Source organism: Zonotrichia leucophrys, chromosome 27 (assembly GCF_028769735.1).
Source record: "Zonotrichia leucophrys gambelii isolate GWCS_2022_RI chromosome 27, RI_Zleu_2.0, whole genome shotgun sequence".
Classification (NCBI taxonomy): Eukaryota; Metazoa; Chordata; class Aves; order Passeriformes; family Passerellidae; genus Zonotrichia; species Zonotrichia leucophrys.
This window is the reverse complement of record NC_088196.1, coordinates 1212021-1232418: the sequence shown is the minus strand read 5'-3', so window position 1 is coordinate 1232418 and position 20398 is coordinate 1212021. Positions and strand designations below refer to the sequence as shown.

Genomic DNA, 20398 nt, shown 5'->3' with positions numbered 1-20398 from the left:
ACCGCCCTCAGACCGCCCTGCCCGGGGCACAGGGAGCCCTCAGACCGCCCTGCCCGGGGCACAGGGAGCCCTCAGACCGCCCTCAGACCGCCCTGCCCGCGGCACAGGGAGCCCTCAGACCGCCCTCAGACCGCCCTGCCCGAGGGGGGACACAACAGACCGCCTTGCCCGGGGTACAGACCCCTCAGACTCTCCTGCCCGGGGCACAGCGAGCCCTGCCTGGGGCACAGGGAGCCTGCCCGGGGCACGGGGGGAGCCCTCAGACCGCACTGCTCGGGGCACAGGAGGCCCTGCCCAGGGCACACAGACTCCACAGACCCCCCTGCCCGGGACAGGGACCCCTCTGTCTGCCTTGAGCCTTGGGCCCCCCTGTGCGGCTCCGGGCCCCCTCCCCCCGGCACAGACCCTCATCAGGGGCATAGACCCCATCAGGGGCACAGAGCCCCTTCTCAGGGGCACAGATGCCCCTTGGAGCCCTCCAGGCCTTGCTCCCAGGGCAGGCAGTACCCCCAGACACCCCAGTCCCCCAAATTCTCCCCAGTCCCCACAAACTTCCACCAGCCCCCAGAGTCCCCTCCAGTCCTCCCCAATCTCCCTGACCCTCCCAAAACTCCAATCTTTGCCCTCCAACTCCCCCATCCTCCCTGCCAATGCCCACCAGTGCCCCTAAATTCTCTCCAAATCCCCTCCAACCCCCTGTGCCCCAAAGACCACTTCAACCTCTCCAACCCTTCCCAAAACTTCCAACCTCTCTGTCTACAAGACTTTCCCATCCCCCTCCAAGCTCCCCTAAATCCCTGCCAATGCCCCTCCAAACTCCGTCATACTCCCCAAACCCCTCTTCCAACCCACTCCAAACATTCCCAAACTCCCATGTCCCCTCCTACACCAATTCCCTCATTGTCCAACTCCCCCAAATCACCCCCTGACCTCCCCAGTCCCAGGGGAGGTTCACTCCAAAATTCACTCCAAAACCTCTTCCAACCACTCCAACACCCCCTAAACTCCCCTTAACATCCCTCCAACTTCTTCAACTCCCTCCAAATCCTCCCTAAACCCCAAAACCTCCCCTTCCAACACCCCAAATCCCCTGCAAACCCCCAAAACACCTCCAATCTTCCAAATCCCTTTCAGCCTATACCAACCTCCCTCCACAATCCCTTCCCAGGCCCCCCAGCCTCTCCCTTGACCTTCAACCCCTCCAACACCCTGAAATCCACTTTAACTCCCCCAAACCACCTCCAACTTTCCAAACTCTTCCAAATCCTTTAAAGCCCCCTTCCAACCCTTCCAAGTCCCTCAACCCCTCTCTACACCCCCAAATTCACCTCAACCCCACAAAATCCCCTCTAAACCCTCAACCTCCCAAGCCCCCACCCTCCAAATCCACCTCCAATCCCACAAAATCCCCTCTAAAGCCCTCAACCTCCCAAGCCCCCCAACCCCTCCAAATCCACCTCCAACCCCACAAAATCCCCTCTAAACCCCTCAACCTCCCAAGCCCCCCAATCCCACAAAACCCCCTCCAAATGCCTCAAACCCCCTCCTCACTCACTCCCAAGCCCCCCAACCCCTCCAAATCCACTCCAATCCCACAAAATACCCTCTAAAGCCCTCAACCTCCCAAGCCCCCCAACCCCTCCAACCCCACAAAATCCCTTCTAAACCCTTCAAATCCCCTCCTCACTCACTCCCAAGCCCCCCAACCCCTCCAAATCCACCTCCAATGCCCCGAAATCCCCTCTAAACAAACCCCTCAACTTCCCAAGCCCCAAAACCCCTCCAAATCCACCTTCCACCCCACAAAACCCCCTCCAAACCCCTCAAACCCCCTTCCCACTCCCTCCCAAGCCCCCCAACCTCTCTTTAGACCCCCAACTTCCCCTTCAACACCCCAGACCCTTCTCCATGCAGACACCACATCACCAGCCCATCCCAGAGCAACCTTGTGGGGTTGGGGGCACATGGGGCCTTTATTGGGGTTCGACGGCCTTTATTGGGGTCAGATGGCCTGTATTGGGGTCAGGTGGCCTGTATTGGGGTCTCATAGCCTTTACTGGGACAGATGGCCTTTACTGGGGACAGATGGCCTTTATTGGGGTCCAATGGCCTTTATTGGGGTTCCCTACAATGGCCTTACTGGGGTCAGATGGCCTGTACTGGGTCAGTGGCCTTATGGGGCAGATGGCCTGTATTGGGGTCAGGTGGCCTGTATTGGGGTCTGATGGCCTTTACTGGGGTCAGATGGCCTTTATTAGAGACAGATGGCCTTTATTGGGGTCCAATGGCCTTTTTTGGGGATAGATGGCCTTTATTGGGGTCTGATGGCCTTCACTGGGGTCAGATGGCCGACTGCTCCTGGCGGGGTGGCTCTCCGGGGGCCGGTGGCCGCTCGGGCTCGGTGGCCATGGCGGCCTGGCGCAGCACGGCCATGTGCTCCTCGGCGGCCGCCAGCGAGCGCTCGACCCAGTGGCGAGCGGCCGGCTGGCGACAGGCGCTGCGGGTCACCAGCACCAGGTGACTGACGGACAGCAGCAGCGCCGCGGCCCTGCAGGGACACGGGGCTGTCACCGCCCTGTCACTGCCCCGTCACCGCCCTGCCCCAAGTGGCTTCCTCAGCAACAGCAGCGTGGTCACCAGTTTGGCTGCGGTGACCAGGACCCTCAGGGAATGGCCTGAGGTTGTGTCACAGCAGGGTTGGGATGGATTTTAGGGAAAGGTTCTCCCCCCAGAGGTGCTGGCACTGCCCAGGCTCCCCAGAAAATGGCCCCAGAGCTCCAGGAGGGTTTGGACAGCGCTGCCAGGGATGCCCAGGGTGGGAGTGTTGTGGGGTCTGGGCAGGGCTGGGGGTGGGATTGGATGAGTCTTGGGGTCCCCCCCATCCTGTGATATTCTGGGATCTGCTCACTCCCCATCCTGCTGGGTCACCTGGGTTTGTCTCCAGAGTGGGGTTGTCCCCAGAGGTGGGATATGGGATTGGGGGGTGTCCCCACCCACAGGTATCTCCCACCCAGGAGTGTCCCTGTCCTTCCCACCGCTGTCACCTCGCATCCAGCAGTTTGGGGTCCAGCGGGGGATACATGGATCTCACCACGTCGTCCACCCTGCGGTGGGGACAGTGTTAACCCCAGGGACACTGTGGTGACACCTCCAGCACACCCATCCCAGGCATCAAGAGCCCCCTTGGAGTTCTGGGACCCCCCTAGAGCCCCAGGTACCCCCTGAGCCCCAGGACACCTCCCACAGTCCCAAAATCACCCCAGAGCGCTGGAACACCTCCCAGAGTCCCCCGACAGCCCTGAAGTCCCCACATTTCCCTCCAGAGTCCCCAGGGTCCCCCTCAGTGCCTCAGGACCCCCCACCAGAGCCTCAGGACATCCCCAGAGCCTCCGTGACCCCTCCAGACCCACCCTGTCCCAAATCTCTGGGGACCCTCCACTGGAATTTTTCTCCCCAGTCCCTGGGGACACCCCAGAGCCACAGGACCCCACCCAAGAGCCCTGGAACCCCCCAGGCATCCCCTGTCACCTGGGGCTGATGCGCTTGGCCACCACGATGATGTCACCCAGGCTGGCTGGGGACTTCACTCGTGCACCCGAGCCCATGGTCATGGCCACCAACTTCTCCGTCAGTGTGTGACAGATCTGGGGGACAGTGGTGGGCACTCAGTGCCACCATCAACACCAGTGCCACAAGTGCCACCTACCATCAGCACCAGTGCCACCAGTACCAACAATGTCACCATTGCCACCATTACCACAAGTGCTGCCCGCCATTGACATGAATGTCACAAGTGCCACTGGTGCCACCACTGCCTACCAGTACCACAGCTCTACCAGTACCACCAGAGCTGCCATTGCCACCAGTGCCACGCTCTCACCTTCAGGATGGCGATGCAGTGGGACACCAGACCCCTGTGGAGAGGGAGGAGAGTGTGAATCCACCTGTGTCCCCCCTGCACTGTCCTTGTCCCCTGTGTCTCCCCCTCTCCTGCCAGCCCATGTCCCCCAGACCTGTGGGGGTATTCCCACCCCAAGACCATCTTGAGGACCATCCCCATGGCTTGGTGACCTCCAAATCTGTCCCCTGCATCCCATGATGGGGGGCTGGCACTGCACAGGGGTCCCCAGCAGTGGGGGGACACAGGGGACACTCACGAGGCGTCCTCGACCCAGTCCTCGTTCTCCAGGATGGCCTCTATGTGGGGGTTGGTGATGACCACATCGTCCAGCTCCAGCTCCGAGGGCTCTGATGGCGTCTCCGTGGTCCCCATCAGGTCCACGATGGGTCTGTCAGAGACATGGGGGACATCCCACCAAGGGCCACCTCCTCGGGTGACCCCACAGCCCCAATAGCCCTGGTGCTGGTGGACGTGTCCCCATCTTTGTCCCCCGGTGATATGGATGTATCCCAAACTGGGACAAGATGGGGGCATCTTCCCTCTGATGATGCTGGACATCGTCTGCATCATCCCCCTGGTCACAGTGCATGTGTCCCCATCTTTGTTCTCTGGATGACGGGGACATGTCCCTATCTTTGTTCCCTGGATGATGGGGGCATGTCCCCAGCTTCATCCCTCTGATAATGCTGGACATCACCTGCATCATCCCCCCAATCACAGTGGACGTGTCCCCATCTTTGTTCCCTGGAATGTTGGACATGTCCCCATCTTTGTTCCCTGGATGATGTTGGACATGTCCACATCTTTGTTCCCTGGATGATGTTGGACATGTCCGCATCTTTGTTCCCCCGATGACCATGGACATGTCCCCCACTTTGTCTCCATGATGATGCTGAACATGTCCCCACCACTGTCCCCAGCCCATGGAGGATGGGGTCCCTCCCTGGTGGGGACAGGGACACTGTGGGTCACTCACTTGGTGTCGTAGTGGTGGCGCAGGTCCTTGGGGTGACAGTAGCGCTGCCTGCACACCACCACCAGCGCCACGAAGGACGCCAGGAAGATGGTGGCCAGCACCCCGATGGCCACGATGACAACGGTCTCCATGTCTTGTCCCTGCCACAGGGGCTCAGGCGTCCGGGGCCATCACAGCACGCTGGGGGCTGCAGTGACAGGGACATCAGGGACTGGAACCCTACAGATGTTCTCCTCTCCACCCCGCACCCCAAAACACCCAGCCAGGACCTGGTGTCACCCCCTGATGGATCCCTGTCCCCAGGGTCAGTGTCACCTGGGGGATGTGGTGACTCTGGGTGTGGGGTGCTGCATGATTTGGGGGCCTGCCCTCATCCTGGCACCATGGCCATGGGGACAGAGGGGGACAGGGTCTGGGGTGAGGAGAGCAAGGCCTGGGCCATAGGGGGTTATGGGGACCCCCAGAGTGTGTCCTTCTGGAGACCCCCACCCACAGCCATGTCCCTATGGGGACATGGAGACCCCCCAGAGCCTACCCCTGACAGGGACCCCAAGAGCCCTTTCCTATGGGGCCACAGGGAGCCCAGAGGCTAATCCCTATAGAGACCCCAGAGTTCCAGTCCCTATGGGACCACGGGGACCCCAGAGACTGATCCCTATGGAGACCCCACAGTTCCTGTCCCTATGGGGCCATGGTGACCCCAGAGACTGATCCCTATAGGAATCCCAGAGTTCCTGTCCCTATGGGGCCACGGGGACCCCAGAGACTGATCCCTATAGGAATCCCAGAGCTCCTGTCCCTGTGGGGCCATGGTGACCCCAGAGGCTAATCCCTATAGAGACCCCAGAGTTCCTGTCCCTATGGGGCCACAGGGACCCCAGAGCCCCCAGTCCTGATTCCTATGGGGTCATGTGGACCTCCAGAGCCCCCTTTCCATGGGGATCCCCCAAATTCGACCCCAGCTGTGCCACGGGGACCCTGGAACCAGCCGTGCTGCAGTAGCAGGGCCTGTGTGTCCCTGTCCCCATGCTCAGCAGGACACCAGCCATACCAGGCCCAGGGGACCTTGTGTCCCCACCCGGACAGACTGGGAGTCCCCATGGGGTTCCCACCCTGCAAGGACCCCCTCCCCATGCCCACCCCACGGGCTGGGGGCTCCATCCCTGCCCTCCCTACCTGCTCCAGCCGGGTGGCACCGCTGGGCCGGGCGGGACACGGGGACACGCGGGGACGGTGCCACTTCCGTGCCGGGTGTGCAAACACGGCCACACCGACCTTCGCCCCCTGACTCACACCTGGGCCCCCCACGGACGGGGGGTGCGGGATGGGCCCCCAAAACCCTCCGGCCCCACTGCTTCCCCCCTCCCCTCACCCTCTTTTTCTTTCCCCCCTAAATCCCACTGAATTTTAAGCCAGGTTTAGGGATTTGGCTTAGATTTCCAGCCCGGCTGCAGTTGTCGCTGCAACCCCACAGGGTTGGGGACAGCGAGGGGGCGACAGGGTGCTCTCCCCACCCCCCCTCCGCCACTTTCTCACTGCGATTAAAGCCTTAAGAGGGATTTCGGCTGCCAAAGCTGCTTTTGCTGTAACCCCCTGGTGCCTGGTCCTGGGGAGGGCACAGCCCCGGGGGTGTCCCCAGGCCCCCCCAAAGTGTCCCCAGCGCCACCCCCAGCCCCAGGGGATGTCACTGTCCCGGCTGGGCTGGGGTCGGACCCTACCGGGCAGCACCAGGGAAGGTGGGAAGGGGAAAGGGGGAGTCTGGGGGGGGGGACTGGGAGAGGGGTTTGGGGGGTTCTGGAACTGGAGGGACGCTGCTGGGGGGTTTGGGGTTCTGGAACTGGGGGGACTCTGCTGGGGGGGTTGGGGGGTTCTGGGATGGGGGGATGCTGCTGGGGGGTTTGGGGGATTCTGGAACTGGGGGGACGATGTTGGGGGGGTCCTGGGAGTAGGGGGGGGCTGTTGCTGAGGGGTGTCCGGCGAGTCCCTCTGAGTCTTTGGGGGGTCGCTGCTGGCCGTTCCCGGTCCCGCACAGTCCCGGTTACCGGGGGGTCACAGGGCTGATGGGGTCCCTTCTGGCCCTGGGGGTCCCTCCGGTGGCCCAGAGGTGGGGGTGAGGGTCTCTGGGGGGGCCCCGACACGGCTCTTTGGGAGGGATCACTCCCAGGGGTCCCCTACAGCGCCTGGGGTCCCGTGGGGAGTTGGGGGATGCCTGGGGGGCTCCCGGGTGGGAGATCCCCTCCCAGCTCCCTCGGCGGGTCCCTGCGACCCTCCCGGGTCCCCCCAATCCCTCCCGGACCCCCGCACCTGGAGCGGCTCCGCGGCGGCCGCGAACAAGATGGAGCCGGGCGGGGGGCGCGGAGCGGGGCCGGGAGCGGGGAGGGAGCAGAGACGGAGCGGGGAGGGAGCGGGGATCGGCCGGGCTCTGCCCCCAGCACCGCCCCCCTCCCGCCCCGAGGGGCCCGAGAGTCCCCTGCGCCTCCCAAAGTTCTCAAGCGCGTCCCATGCATCCAAAAGTGTCCCAAAATGTCCCCAAGCACTGCCACTGCGCTCCTGAAGAATCCCCTCTTGTCACAAAGTACTTCCTTGTGCTCCAAGGTGGCTCCGGTGCGTCCCAAAGTGGCTCGTTCTCTCCCAAAGTGCTCCTGCTGCACCCTCGAAGCATTGTCTTGTCCCCCTTGCGCCCCCAAATTCCCCCCCTGCATTACACACAGTCCCTTCCCTGTCCCCAGTTGTGTCCCCTTGTGTCCCAGTTGCATCCCAAATTGTCCCTATTGTGTCCCAAACCACTGTCCCGGCACTCCTGAGCAAGTTTTCCTTTGTGTCCTGAAAATCCTTGTGCCCCAAAATGACCCCACTGCACCCCAAAGTGTCTCTGTCTTGTCCCAAAGTGTCCCCACTGCCATCCAGCTTGGCCCCATTACATCCCCACCACACCCCAAAGTGCCTTGTGTCCCCAGGTGTCCCCTCTGTACCCCAGCCATCCCTGTGTCCCCAACTGCTGCCATGTACTGTCCTTGCTGTGTGTCAAAGCACAGACATGTGTCCCATGTCCCCACTCCTCCTCCTTGTGTCCCTGCCATGCCCTTTATTGCCCCCACGATGTCCCATAGCACTTTCAGTCATGTCCCTGCCATGTCCTTTATTGTCCCCACAATGTCCCATAGCACTTTCAGTCATGTCCCTTGCCATCCTTGTTGTGTCCCATCCTGTCCTGCTTGTGTCCCAGCTTGTCACCATCAGGACCCAAAGTGCCCCCACTCCAGGAGGTGGCTCTGGATGATGGGAACTCATGTCCCATGATTGCGTGGCTCTCATCATGTCTCGGTGTCTGTGGTGACACTGGTGGTGACACAGTGCTTGGTGACACCAGCCAGGAATGTTGTCCCAGGTCCCCTCATCCTCATGGGATACGAAGGCCATGTGGTGTCGCTGAGGGTCACCAGCAACCAAGGAGCACCGAGCCCTTGTGCCACCCACGTTCCTGGGATGTCCCCTTGTCCTGCCAGCAACACCTGACCCCTGTGTCTGCATGGGCTCTTTATTTGGGATGGCGCAGGGGCTGCAGCCACGGCCCTGCCCGGCCCCTCCCTGCCCACCCACCGACGCCACCAGTGCCCAGCAGGCCCTGCCCGCCGGACCCTCCCTGCTCCGCCCAGCTCCAGGGGGGCACTGCAGGGCTCCACTGACCATGGGGACCCCCAGAGCCCCCCTCACATCCAGCCCCGGTGGGATGGGGTGGCCAAGGAGGATCCCCCAGGAGCCCCTCCCTTGAGCCGGGTCACCACACTGCCCTCCATGGAGCCACCAGCGAGGTGACACATGGCCAAGTCCTTCCTGGAGACACTGCTCCATCAAGTCCCCACTGCCAGGCTCGTGCCCGCACGTGTCCCCAGGGTTTATCCATCAGGGAAGATGTATCCATAGTGGTTGAGGATGTGCTCCACCACCTGGTTCTGGAAGACCATGTGCATGGCCATGTTGCTCTCCTCGCTGGCCGGCCGCAGCAGCGTGGGGCCGAAGACGATGGCGACGCTCTGCACCGACATGCGGTTCTCCTCCTTGTGCTCCACCACCCTGTGGGACAGGGGACGTGTCACCAGCATGGCCCTGACCCTGGGGCTGTCCCCAGAGTCATGTTCTGCCTTCCTGCACTGGGTTGGGTTTGGGGGAACAAGGGGGTGTCACCTGCAGAGGTGGCGGAAAAGGACCTTCATGGTGTCATGGTGGGCGGGTGGCAGGGACAGCACCAGGTCCCGGATGCATTGGCCCCTCAGGGACAGGTCCTGGATCTCTGCCAGGGAGGGAGGGCACGGTGGAGCGCTGGCTCCAGCACTCACAGCATCCCTGTCCCCACCTCCATTCCCATCCTCATCCCATCCTAATTCCCATCCCCATCATCCCCCCTGTCCCAGTTCCTGTCTCCATTCCCATCCCTTTTCTATCTCATTCCTGTCCCCAACCCCATCCTTTTATCCTTCTCCATCCCATCTCTATTCAATCCCATCCATGTCTCCATCTCATCCCATTTCAACCTGATCCTTGTCCCCATCCTATACCTATCTCCACCCCTCCCCATCCCATCCCATCCCATCCCATCCCATCCCATCCCATCCCATCCCATCCCATCCCATCCCATCCCATCCCATCCCATGCCCTGTCCCTCACTGATGGCAGCGATGAACTTGTCGAAGTGGCTGAAGGGGACGAGTGGCTCTGGCAGCTCCCGCAGGAAGAGCTTCAGTGCCCCGGTGACAACATGGATGTCCTCCCAGCGCCCGTCATCCAGGTCCAGCTGCTCGTCTGGGGGTGAGGCAGCATCTCAGCTGTGCCCAGAGCCCCAGGGATGGCTGGGTGGTTCCTGGCTGCCCCCTCCCCTGTCCCTCTGCCCCACTGTCCCCCACTGTCACCGCGGGTGACCGTACCATGCTCCACCTTGTAGCGCAGTTTCTGGATGGTGGCCAGGTTGCCACTGACCCGGTACAGCCCATCGATGTCCAGACCTGGGCAGATGGAGATGGGGGAAAGCTTCCAGTTAAACATGGGAGGGGACATTAGGCACTCTTGTGGGAACTCTGGGTCCCCCTCTGTCCCTGCTGTCCCCTGGAGGATGCCCACAGCCAGGTGGCACATGGTGACAGTGACCAGTACAGCTGTGTTGCTGCCCACAGCAGCCAGCACCAGGCTTCCAAGGAAAACCCAAACATCCCACATAGGCTGTCCCTGGATCTGTCCCCATGTCCCCATGCCGGTGTCCCAGGCTGTCCCTGTCCCCTGTACCTCTCCTCTCCACGGTCCAGATGCACTGCAGGACAAAGCGCGGCACCGTCCCTCGCTCCCGCTCGCACAGCGCCAGCAGCGAGCAGCCAAAAACCTGGTCTGGGAACACAGCAGGGACATGAGCATGGCCAGGGGACACCAGGAGGGTGGCTAGTGGGGGACAGGGCTGGGGACAGAGGGACTTGTTCCCACCAGGGTGGCTGGAGGGATGGGACATCATCAAGATGTTGGGTCAGGCTTGGGCTTGGTCACTCAACCCAGTGTCCCAGCTCCATCCTTGGCTGTCCCAGCTCCATCCTTGGCTGTCCCAGCTCCATCCCTGGCTGTCCCAGCTCCATCCTTGGCTGTCCCAGCTCCATCCTTGGCCATCCCAGCTCCATCCCTGCCTGTCCCAGCTCCATCCCTGGCTGTCCCAGCTCCATCCCCGGCTGTCCCAGCTCCATCCCTGGCTGTCCCAGCTCCATCCCTGGCTGTCCCAGCTCCATCCCTGGCTGTCCCAGCTCCATCCTTGGCCATCCCAGCTCCATCCCTGGCTGTCCCAGCTCCATCCTTGGCCATCCCAGCTCCATCCCTGGCTGTCCCAGCTCCCCCCCTTGGCCATCCCAGCTCCATCCCTGGCTGTCCCAGCTCCATCCTTGGCCATCCCAGCTCTATCCCTGGCTGTCCCAGCTCCCCCCTTGGCCATCCCAGCTCCATCCCTGGCTGTTCCAGCACCCTCCATCCTGCAGACATCCCGTGGGACTCAGCCCCATTCCAGCACCCACCCGTGACAGCTCCTATCCCTACAGCCCATTCCACTCTGGATTTGCCCTCATCCCAGCCCCGTGCCAGCACCCCCCGATCCCGCCCCGCACACCCACCCTTGATGTAGCCCCTCTCCCGCAGCGACTGCATCGTCGGCCGCCTCTGCAGGAACTTGCGGAGTTTGTTCCGGACCCGGTTGGTGTCACTCTCGGCACTGCCTGTCGCCTGTCCGGTCGCTGCTGGAGACATGGGACACATCAGCATCATCCCCAGGTCCCCGCAGGGTGGGTGGCACTGCCAGGCCCCCCGTGCCCATCCCGGGTGCTCACCTGCCCTCCGCTCCTCGCCACCCCCCAGCTTCTCCCGGGAGCCGAACTCAGCCCGAATTTCGGCCTCATCCTCTGCGGAGATGTCGGAGCCCTACGGAAGCGGCACCGTGAGACGCCGGGCCCGGCCCCAGCCCCAGGGCGGCCGCGGGGATTTGGGGGCCCCGCTCACCCTGCGGCCGATGCTGTCGGCGATGGCCTTGTGCCAGGCAGTGATGATCTGCTCCGAGTCGTGCTGGATGAGGAATTCCGAGCCCTCCCGCGTCCTCAGCTGCCGGAGCGACAGACAGAGGTCAGGGAAAGGGCACGGGGCTGCCGCAACCGGGCGGATTTGGGAACCAGGATGTGGCTGAGCCCGACGCCAGCTGAGATGGCACCAAACGGTGCCGTCTGTGGGGAGCTGGAGCGGCTGGAGCGGCTCCTCCCTATGCAAAGCCCCTCTGGGAGCCAGGACATCCCTTGGTGGCCTCTCTGTCCCCATCAGAATGGGACAGTGACGGGCAGTGCCAGTCCCTGCACGCCCACCCTGGCACGTCCCCGGTGTCCCCACTGGCATCCCCTGAACTGGGCAGGGGTGGCATTGCCCTGTGGGCCACGTGTGGACCCTGGGGTGTGAGCAGTGTCCCTCCTGCTGTCACCTGCTCACCTCCAGGACGTTCTTCTTGCTGGACTTGTCCCTGCCGGCCCAGGTGAGGGTGGCCCCGCGCAGCTTCACCGTGTGCTCGGGGGTGGTCAGGGTGCTGGGGTGCCTCTGTGGGGACAAGGGGATGAGGGTGGCACCTGCCCACAGGGGACAGGGACACCGGGATGCTGCTGGGGGGTGTGGGCTGCCCTCCTCCAGAACAGGCAAGGCTGCCAGATGTCCTTTGTGGGAGCCCTCTGAACCCTCCTGTGGTCTCTGCAGGACTAGGACATGGGTGGGGCGAGGATCATGGCCACCAGCTTGGGGACAGCCAGGTCCTAGGGCTGCCATCACCTCGAGGGACATTCCCAGCCCTCCCCAGGGACCCCGGGGGGGCTCCAGCTTTGGGGTCCCTCTCAGTGACACTGCAGGAATGGAAAGGGTGGCTGCCCACAAGGACGGGGATTTTGCAGGGGGAGTGCATCAGACCCACTGCTTCTCCCCACGCTCTGGGTTTCGGGGTGCTTTGGCCACCAAGAGCCTCTGCACCCCCAGCCAGAGCCCCGAACCCCCGAGGTGGGGCCAGCACTGTCTCCCCAGCTGTGGGTGCCCTGACTTCCCCCCCTTTCGCTGTCACCACAGGGTGTTGCAAGAGCCACGGCAACTTCTGCACTTCTGCATCCGGACCTGTGCACTGCGGGGGGAGGAGCTGGACCCGGGGTGGGGACTGGGGCCGGCTCTGCTTCCTCCTGCTGGCTCCCACCAGCTCCAGGTGCTCTGACACTGCCACCCCTGCAGGGAGTGAGGGTGTGCTGGGGGGTGAGCTGGGGTCCCTGTGCTGTGGTCCCTGTGCAGGGCACCTGCCCTGCCCTGTGGGTCCTGGTCCCATCCTTCAAGTGCTGATATCCCCCACAGTGCTGGGGGTCTTATTTTTTGGATGCTGGTCCTGTCCCCTGCATGTTTGCCTCAACCTATGGGTGCTGGTCCCATCCTGCAGCTTCAACCCCATCCTGCGGATCCTTGCCCTGTTCTAAGGATGCTGATCCTATCCTGCTGATGCTGGCCCCATTCTGTGGGTGCTGATCCTATCCTGCTGATGCTGACCCCATTCTGTGGGTGCTGGCCATGGTCCCCCTGCTCCAAGAGCCGCTGCACCCCCTAGACACAGCCCTGAACCCCCAACCCAGATGTGAGGCCAGTGCTGTGTTCCCTGTGGGTGTTGCCCCTATCCTGCACACATTGGCCACATCCTGCGAGTCCTTGTCCTGTCCCATGGGTGCTGACCCTGTCCCATGGGTGCTGGCCCTGTCCCATGGCTGCTGGCCCTGTCCCATGGGAGCTGCCCCGCCCCAAGGCCACTGGGGCTCTTACCAAGGCACTGGCAGCTGAGTGCTTGGAGTCCTTGAAGAAGGTGAGGATTCCCCCTTCCAGCACTGTCCAGGAGGAGCTCCAGTTCTTCCTGGGGAGGGGAGCAGGGGTCACACAGGGATAGCACAGCCCCTTTTCCCTGCCGGACTCGTGTCTCCAGTGCCAGGGGACACCGGGATGTCCTTACCGGAGCCGCTTCCCTCTGTCCACTGTCTTGGTCCTGTTGAGCACCCCGGCTTTTTCGAGGCTTTTAAACTGGAAAGTGAAGGTGGGGGTGTCAAATTTGGCCCTCGCTCTGCCTGGTGCTGGGGTGAGGGCTGGGTGTTCCTCCCTGGGTGCTCACCTTCTCCTCCCTGCTGCCTGGGACTGGTGACACGGGGCTGTGCCAGGCTGAGAGCCCGCTCTCCTGGCTGGAGCCGCTGCTGGCCCGCTCGTGGCGGGAGGGCACCTGGGCAGGGAGGGCTCAGGTGAAGCTCATGGCATCCCATGGCATCCCCAGAGCCCCTGCAGGCCCTGCTCTGTGGGCTTTGAGGATGTTTATCCCTGGCAGTCATCCCTGTCTGCATCTGTCCCTGTCCCCAGTTCTGTCCCTGTCCTTGTCCATAACCCATCCCTATCCTCATCCCTCTTCCATTTCCTGTCCCTTTCCCTGTCCCCATTCCCATCCCAACCCTGTCCCAGTCCCTGTTCCCATCCCTGTCCCGTACCGTGTCAGGGGCGAAGTGCTCGGGGTAGAACACGAGTCCCTCAGGGTGGCCGTGCCCGTACCAGCCTGGGGACGAGCCCAGCTCCTCGGGGCGCCTCGGGGACAGGCACAGAGAGGCCCTCTGGTCATAGGAGCCCACAGGTGAATAGTCCTCCTCAGGATAACACTCCAGCTCATCTGGAGACAGGTCTGGATAATCCGTTTCTGGAGTGGGTGGCTGGAGAGAAGAGGAAGTTCAAGATCTTGTGCCCAACCAAGAGATCTCCATCTCTGTCTGTCGCCCAGGTGGGCACTGCCCCATCTCCATCATCTCCATTCCCTTCTCTGTCTCCATTCCCATCTCCATCTCAATCCCTGTCTCCATCTCCGTTCCCATTCCTGTTTCTATCTCCAACTCAATCCCGGTATCCATTCTGTTCTCCATCTTCATCTTCATCTTCATTCCCATCTCTGTCTCCCATCTCCAACTTCCTCCCCATCTCCATCTCCATCTCCATCTCCATCTCCATCTCCATCTCCATCTCCATCTCCATCCCATCCCTGTTTCCATCTCCATTCCCTCTCTTTCTACATTCCTGTATCTGTTCTCATCTCCATCTTTGTTTCCATATTCATCTCCATTTCATCTCCCATCCTTTCTCAATCTTCAGATCTGCCTCCATTTTCATGCCATCGCTGTTTCCATCTGCATTCTCATCCTTTCCTACACCCCTGTATCCATACCCATGCCCATCTTCACCTGTCTCCATTCCCATCTGTCTCAGTTTCCATCTCCATCTCAATCTCCATCTCTATTGCATCTCCCACACCTTTCTCAATCCCAGTCTCTGTCACTGTCTCCTTTTTCATCCCATCCCTGCCAGGATGCTAGGATTTCCATCTCCATTCCTATTCATGTCTCCAATCGCATCCCTGTCTTCAATCCCATCCCATTTCCATTGCCATTCCTATTCATGTCTCCAATCCCATCCCTGTCTTCAATCCCATCCCTTTTCCATCTCCAATCCCATCCCTGTCTCCATTCCCATCCCTGTCTCCAATCCTATCCCTTTTCCATCTCCATTCCCACCCGTCTCATTCCCATCCATGTCTCCACTCCCATCCCTATCTCCACTCCCATCCTTTTTCCATCTCCATTCCCATCCCTTTTCTATCTCCACTCCCATCCATGTCTCCATTCTCATTTCCATCTCCAATCCCATCCCTGTCTCCATTCCCATCCCTGTCTCCACTCCCAATCCTTTTCCATCTCCAATCCCATCCCTGTCCCCACTCCCATTTTCATCTCCACTCTCATCCCTGTCTCCAAACCCATCCCATTTCCATCCCCATTCCCATCCTTTTCTCTAATCCCATCCCTATCTCCAATCCATCCCGTCTCCACTCTCATCCCTGTCTCCAAACCCATCCCATTTCCATCCCCATTCCCACCCCTGTGTCCACCCCACCCCAAGCCCTCCCCGCGCCTCGCCGGGTGCTCACCCTCTGCTCCATGGGACCGTACCACGTCCCCCCAGGGAGCCTCTCCTGGGGGCTGCCCGTGTCTCCTGCACTGGGGGGGTCCCACGACGTCTCACCTGTCACCGAATTATAGAAAAAAGTCTGTCCGCTTCCTTGGTCCACGTGCTGTTCCCACGCGGGAAGCTCCGGGCTGTGTGCGAGCGAGGAGGCGGGAGAGGCGCCGGCACTCACTCCGTCGGCCGCCTGCCCGAAGGGACAATCCCACGTGGTCTCGCCCGTCACGGGGTTGTAATAAAACAAATGTCCACTGTCCGTGTCCGTGTGGGTTTCCCAGTCCGACACGGAGCCGCCGGGCTCCTCTGGGGCCGAGCTGGCGGCGGCCTCTGCCCGCAGCTCCTGGATGTTGAGGTAGATGGGATCAGGTGTCTCCTCTGACTCCTTGCGTGCCTGGGGGAACATGGATGTGTCACTGCTGAGCTGGGATGGCACTCCTGGGATGGCATTCCTGGGATGGCACTCCTGGGGTGTCCCCACTGTGGTGTCCAAGTGGCCAATGGGTGAGGCACCGAGGGGTCAGATCCTGCCCTGGCTGCTGGGTCACCAAAAATGACCTGGGCCCCCAAAAAGTGTGGGGCAGGAGATGCCAGTGATGGGAGGCCAGGAGGTGGAGAGGGGCACCCACTGCACCCAGAGTGGGGCAGGGAGCACCCACTGGCACAGGAAGGGACATCGAGGTCCAGCACTTGTGTCACCTGCTGCTGGCAGCACCCTCCCAACCAGCACCATGTCACTGGTACCTGCACGACCCACTGTGTGCAGCACTGCAGCAGCACTGCAGCACTGGCACCGGTGTCACTGCATCATCAGCACCCATGTCACTGGCACCCATGTCACTAGCACCCATGTCACCCACATCATCAACAGCTGTGTCCCTGGTACCCACTCATGCAGCACCTGTGTCACTTGTACCTGCATCATCCACACTTGCATCACTGGTACCTGCATCACCCCCTGGATTCAGCACCCACATCACTGGTACCTGCTCTCCACAGCACCCCCATCACTGGTACCTGCATCACCTGCTCTCCACAGCAGCCACAGCACTGACACCCAAACCATGAACACCCACAATCTCTGCACTGACACCTGCGGTCCCAACACCTCCAACCTGCTCATCCTCTGCACCCCCAGCCTCTGTGCCCACCCCTCTGGTGGGCACCCCAACACTCACACTCATGTCACCCACACTTGCACCCCTGCACTCATCACCTGCACCCTGGGACATTTCCAGCGCCCACAGCCCCGGCCTCCCGCCCAGAGCCGGATGCTGAACCAGACAGTCCCATCACCACATCCCAAAATAGCACCCCCAGCACCAGCCGGGCTGACCCCACCCGTGGGGACGCCGGGGTAGGGGGATGTGTCCCCTGGGACCAGGAGGGTGCTGCCAGCAGGGAACCCCCTCCTGTCACCCTTTGATCTCCCCAGCTTTACAGTCTGAGTTTCTCAGTAATGGCTGTGGGGACAAAGGTCCCGACTGCAGCCAGCCCTGCCCATCACCCCGAGGGAGGTGACAGTCGGTGCACTGTCCTTGGGAACACCCTGGATCAGAGTGGGACAGCAGCCTGATGACACCCCTCATCCTCCCCCCATCACCCCACAACCCCCCCACCCTGGTGAGCAGGGCCAGAAACTGCCGGGGGTCTGCCCTGCTCCTGGGGACAAGGGACATGGGGGTGGCAATGGGGCATCCCTGGTTCCGAGCCCCCCCAGCACCTCTCTGTCCCCTATGGGGGCATCCCTGGGGGTTTCTCACCCCCGGGGGGGTACTGTGTGCCCCCTCCCCACTTTGGGATGAGCATTGTGGCACCCTCCAGCACCCACAAACTCCCAGGGAAAGCCGAGGAGCTGCCTGGCAAGGGGTGACCCCAAAACACCCCCCTGTCCCCCGCTGGGAGCACCCTTGGGTGCTGCCTACCTTCCCCAGGTGCAGCAGCTGCCGTGCCCTGCTCCAGGCCTGCCGGGACCCCCCTGGCGCCCGGTCACCCATGGCGGTGACACCGGGGTGGGGACCCCGTGGGGACCCCGTGGGGACAGCGCGAGGCCCCGGTCCCGCCGCTGGCGCCCTGAGCCGGGCCCTGCACCCACCGAGCTTCCTGCCGGGGCTCGAGGAGCGGAAGAGACGCCCAGGGCGGAACCGGCTCCTCTCGGGGCTGTTGTCACCCGGCACCCACAACCTGCCACTCGTCACCCGCTCCAGCAAAGCCCAGGCCACCCAGGAGCTGCTCCAGGGTGATGCTGAGCAAGAATTGCACTGGGGTGATTTTGGGTGCCCCATCTGGTGTCACACTGCTCAAATGGACGCTGATCTGGAGCTGCTGTGTCCCCACAACACTGGGATCGTCCCATCCCATCCCATCCGGTGCAGATGGTGGCAGGACTGATGCCACCATGGTCCTGCCATGCCCGATGGTTTTGGCACTGGTTGGATTTGGGCAGGAAGGGGAATGTTCCCGTGTTGGCACTGGGGTTGGGGACTATGCTGGGTCACCCCCAGAGGGGGCTCAGTGGCTTTGGGTGTGCAAAGGGCACAGCTGGGGGTACAAGGTATAAAATGGGGTGAAAATGGGGTGGAAATGAGGTGAAAATGGGGTGGCAATGGGCTGTAAACCACAGCCCCCCACCACCAGTACCCCATTTCCTCCAGCAACTCCCCCAGGTGCACAATCCCTCCAGCCCCCCTGGAAGTGGGGGACACCCAGGCCGGGGGTGCTGCAGGTGCCCGGGGTCACTCCGAAGTGAGGGGCTGGGGACAAGTGAGGAGTGGACAAGGTCGGGAGTGGCCCCACCCCTGTGCCGGCGCTGCCTCACCCTGTGCACCCCGGCCCGCCACGGTGGCCGGCGGGGACCCCCACCCTTGGGTGCCCCCTCGGGGAGGTGCAGCCCAGGGGGTGCTGGGCACAGCCCTTTGCTACTTACAGGTGTGGGGTGAGCGTGGCTTTGGGGTGTCGGGGCGCCGGCCTGTGCCGGGGAGCACCCAGCGCACACCTCGGTCAATGGGTGCTGCGCCCAGGTGAGGCTCCCGCCCCGGCAGGGAGGAGCTGCCGCGCTTCCCTGTTAACCCTTTGTGCCTCCTCTCACCCCGGAACGCTCCGGGATCCTGAGGGATCACTGCAAACCCCCCCAGAGACCACGGGGTTCTGCAGAATAGGGGAATGAGAAAGCCCAGGGGTGCCCATGAGGGTGGGGAAACTGAGGCACTGGGCCTGAGGGTGGAGGGTGAATGGGGTCCCTCACACCTTCGAAATGGTTAATTCTGGCAGGCCCCTATGGTGGGGTCACCTGCAGGTTTGTCCCATGGGGTCAGCTAGGTGGGGAGACTTTGGGGGTCCCAGCAGTGGCTGTGGGGCCGGGGTGTCACCCCACTCTGTGCCGGGGGTCACAGGCCATGGTGGGGGGACACGGCCACTGAATCAGCCGAGAGGGCGACGCTCAACACCCCTACCCGCTAACCCCCCCCTCAACGCAGCCTTTGGGGACAGCAGCGGGGATGTCACCGTACCTGAGCCGCGGGGCCGGCCCCCGGCCACCTCCTGGCCGCGTCCCTGTCCTTGCCGGGGGCGCAGAGGGTCTCGGAGCGGCTCTTCCCGAGCGGCCGAGCGTGTCCTGGGGGGTCCCCGCGTGTCCCCATGGCAGCAGTGGCACCGCGAGGCGCCGGTGTCACCCGCGCCAGGTCATCCAGGGAGTGCGAGGGTCTCACGGGCTCGGCCGGGCGCGGGGTCAGCCCCGGGAGGACCCGAAAAGAGCTGAGTGATGGTGGTGAGTCCCTCCTGGGCACCGAGTCCTTCCTGGGCACCGAGACATTCTTGGGCACCGAATCCTTCTGGAGCATCGAGTCCCTCCTGGGCACCGAGTCCTTCCTGGGCACCGAATCCTGGAGCACCGAGTCCCTCCTGGGCACCGGGCATCCTCCCGCCGGCTCCCCCGGCTCGGCGGCGCCGATGAACCGATACTCGTAGGCTGGCGGGGGCTGAGGGACGAGCGCGGCCGGCTCTGTCGCAGCGTGTCCCGATGGCGGGGGGTCAAGCGGGGCTGGGGCAGCGATGGGCGGCAGCTCCTTCACGTACTGGGCCGGGATGTAGAAGGGCCGGGCGTCCCCGCTCCTGCGGACGTGCCACCAGTGCGGGTTGGTGCGTTTGAGCAGCACATAGCGCTCGTTGGGTTTGATGGAGACCAAGGTGCCGTCCTTGGCGCGGTACTCGAAGCCGTACTCCACCAGCACCAGCGCCTCCTCCGCCGGCCCCGCCGCCTCCATGGCCTCCCCGCGCCTCCGCCTGCGGGACACGGGGCAGGGGAAGGTGACGGCAGCGCCCAAACCCTCCTGGGCCGAGCACCCCCTAACTCAGCTCCCTCGGGGTCCCCGCTGAGCTGCCGCCCTACGCGGCGGGCTCGCAACCCGCCCGAACCTGCTGGAACAGCCTGGGGTCACCGCCACCATCGCTGCCACCGTGCCCCAGACCCCAAAGGCACCGAGCCCCAAAGGCACCGAGCCCCAAAGGCACCGAATCCCCGGTCCCCGCTCTCACCTGCGGCCGGCGCTGGGGCGGGGGCGCGCCCGCGGTGCCGCTCGTGCCCGCGCCGGGCCGGTCCCGACTCGCCCGGTTTCCGCCGCCGCCTCGACGAGAGACGGGGCCGGGCTGCGCGGCGGGTGCGTGCCCGGCCCCCGCTGCTGCTCGGGGTGCTGGGCGCGCCCTGTCCCCTCGGCGGGCGGGACGGGACGGTGGCGGACGGGACCCGAGGAAACGGCTCCTCGGGAGGTTCCTGCCGCAGGAAGGGCCCAGCCCCGCTGCTGCCGGATCCGGCACGGCCTCCCTGGGCAGTGGGATGGGGACCCCATTAGGGGGGCCCCGTGGGAGCTGCCCTGCCCTGGTTTTTGTCCCCGTGCACCCCAGGGAGTTCTGCTGTAGGTGGGCACATCCCAAGTCTTCCAAGCACAGGAGTGGTGGGGAAAACAACA

General features: G+C 63.1%; 2 protein-coding genes across 6 annotated transcripts; both read right to left on the bottom strand.

Annotated features, from left to right (window-relative positions):
- Nucleotides 1–1933: 1933 nt before the first annotated feature.
- TMEM98 (transmembrane protein 98) lies at nucleotides 1934–7301 on the bottom strand. Of its 3 annotated transcripts, XR_010442898.1 has the most exons (8): nucleotides 7182–7292; nucleotides 4878–5064; nucleotides 4158–4289; nucleotides 3881–3914; nucleotides 3529–3644; nucleotides 3045–3104; nucleotides 2270–2548; nucleotides 1934–2110 (listed from the first exon to the last, which is right to left on the bottom strand). XR_010442898.1 is itself a non-coding variant. In XM_064733597.1 (7 exons), exons 2-7 carry the CDS (start codon nucleotides 5006–5008, stop codon nucleotides 2341–2343), a joined length of 681 nt encoding a protein of 226 aa, XP_064589667.1. In that variant the 5' UTR covers nucleotides 5009–5064; nucleotides 7182–7301; the 3' UTR covers nucleotides 2218–2340. The 3 variants fall into 3 exon arrangements, 2 of the variants coding, with proteins under 2 accessions (XP_064589667.1, XP_064589668.1); XM_064733597.1 differs by lacking the exon at nucleotides 1934–2110 and having other exon boundaries at nucleotides 2218–2548; nucleotides 7182–7301; XM_064733598.1 differs by lacking the exons at nucleotides 1934–2110; nucleotides 7182–7292 and adding an exon at nucleotides 6054–6194 and having other exon boundaries at nucleotides 2218–2548.
- A 692-nt stretch (nucleotides 7302–7993) lies between these two features.
- On the bottom strand, nucleotides 7994–20083 carry ARHGAP27 (Rho GTPase activating protein 27). 3 transcript variants are annotated; one of them, XM_064733884.1, is made up of 16 exons: nucleotides 19968–20083; nucleotides 18944–19715; nucleotides 15403–15828; nucleotides 13922–14137; nucleotides 13558–13662; nucleotides 13402–13469; nucleotides 13218–13305; nucleotides 11871–11975; nucleotides 11397–11495; nucleotides 11228–11318; nucleotides 11015–11137; nucleotides 10155–10253; nucleotides 9800–9877; nucleotides 9543–9677; nucleotides 9063–9168; nucleotides 7994–8951 (listed from the first exon to the last, which is right to left on the bottom strand). In XM_064733884.1, the coding sequence occupies exons 2-16, from the start codon at nucleotides 19694–19696 to the stop codon at nucleotides 8774–8776; spliced, it is 2670 nt and encodes an 889-aa protein (XP_064589954.1). In that variant the 5' UTR covers nucleotides 19697–19715; nucleotides 19968–20083; the 3' UTR covers nucleotides 7994–8773. The 3 variants fall into 3 exon arrangements, with proteins under 3 accessions (XP_064589954.1, XP_064589955.1, XP_064589956.1); XM_064733885.1 differs by having other exon boundaries at nucleotides 11015–11134; XM_064733886.1 differs by lacking the exons at nucleotides 7994–8951; nucleotides 9063–9168 and having other exon boundaries at nucleotides 9549–9677; nucleotides 10155–10248.
- Between the last annotated feature and the right edge of the window lie 315 nt (nucleotides 20084–20398).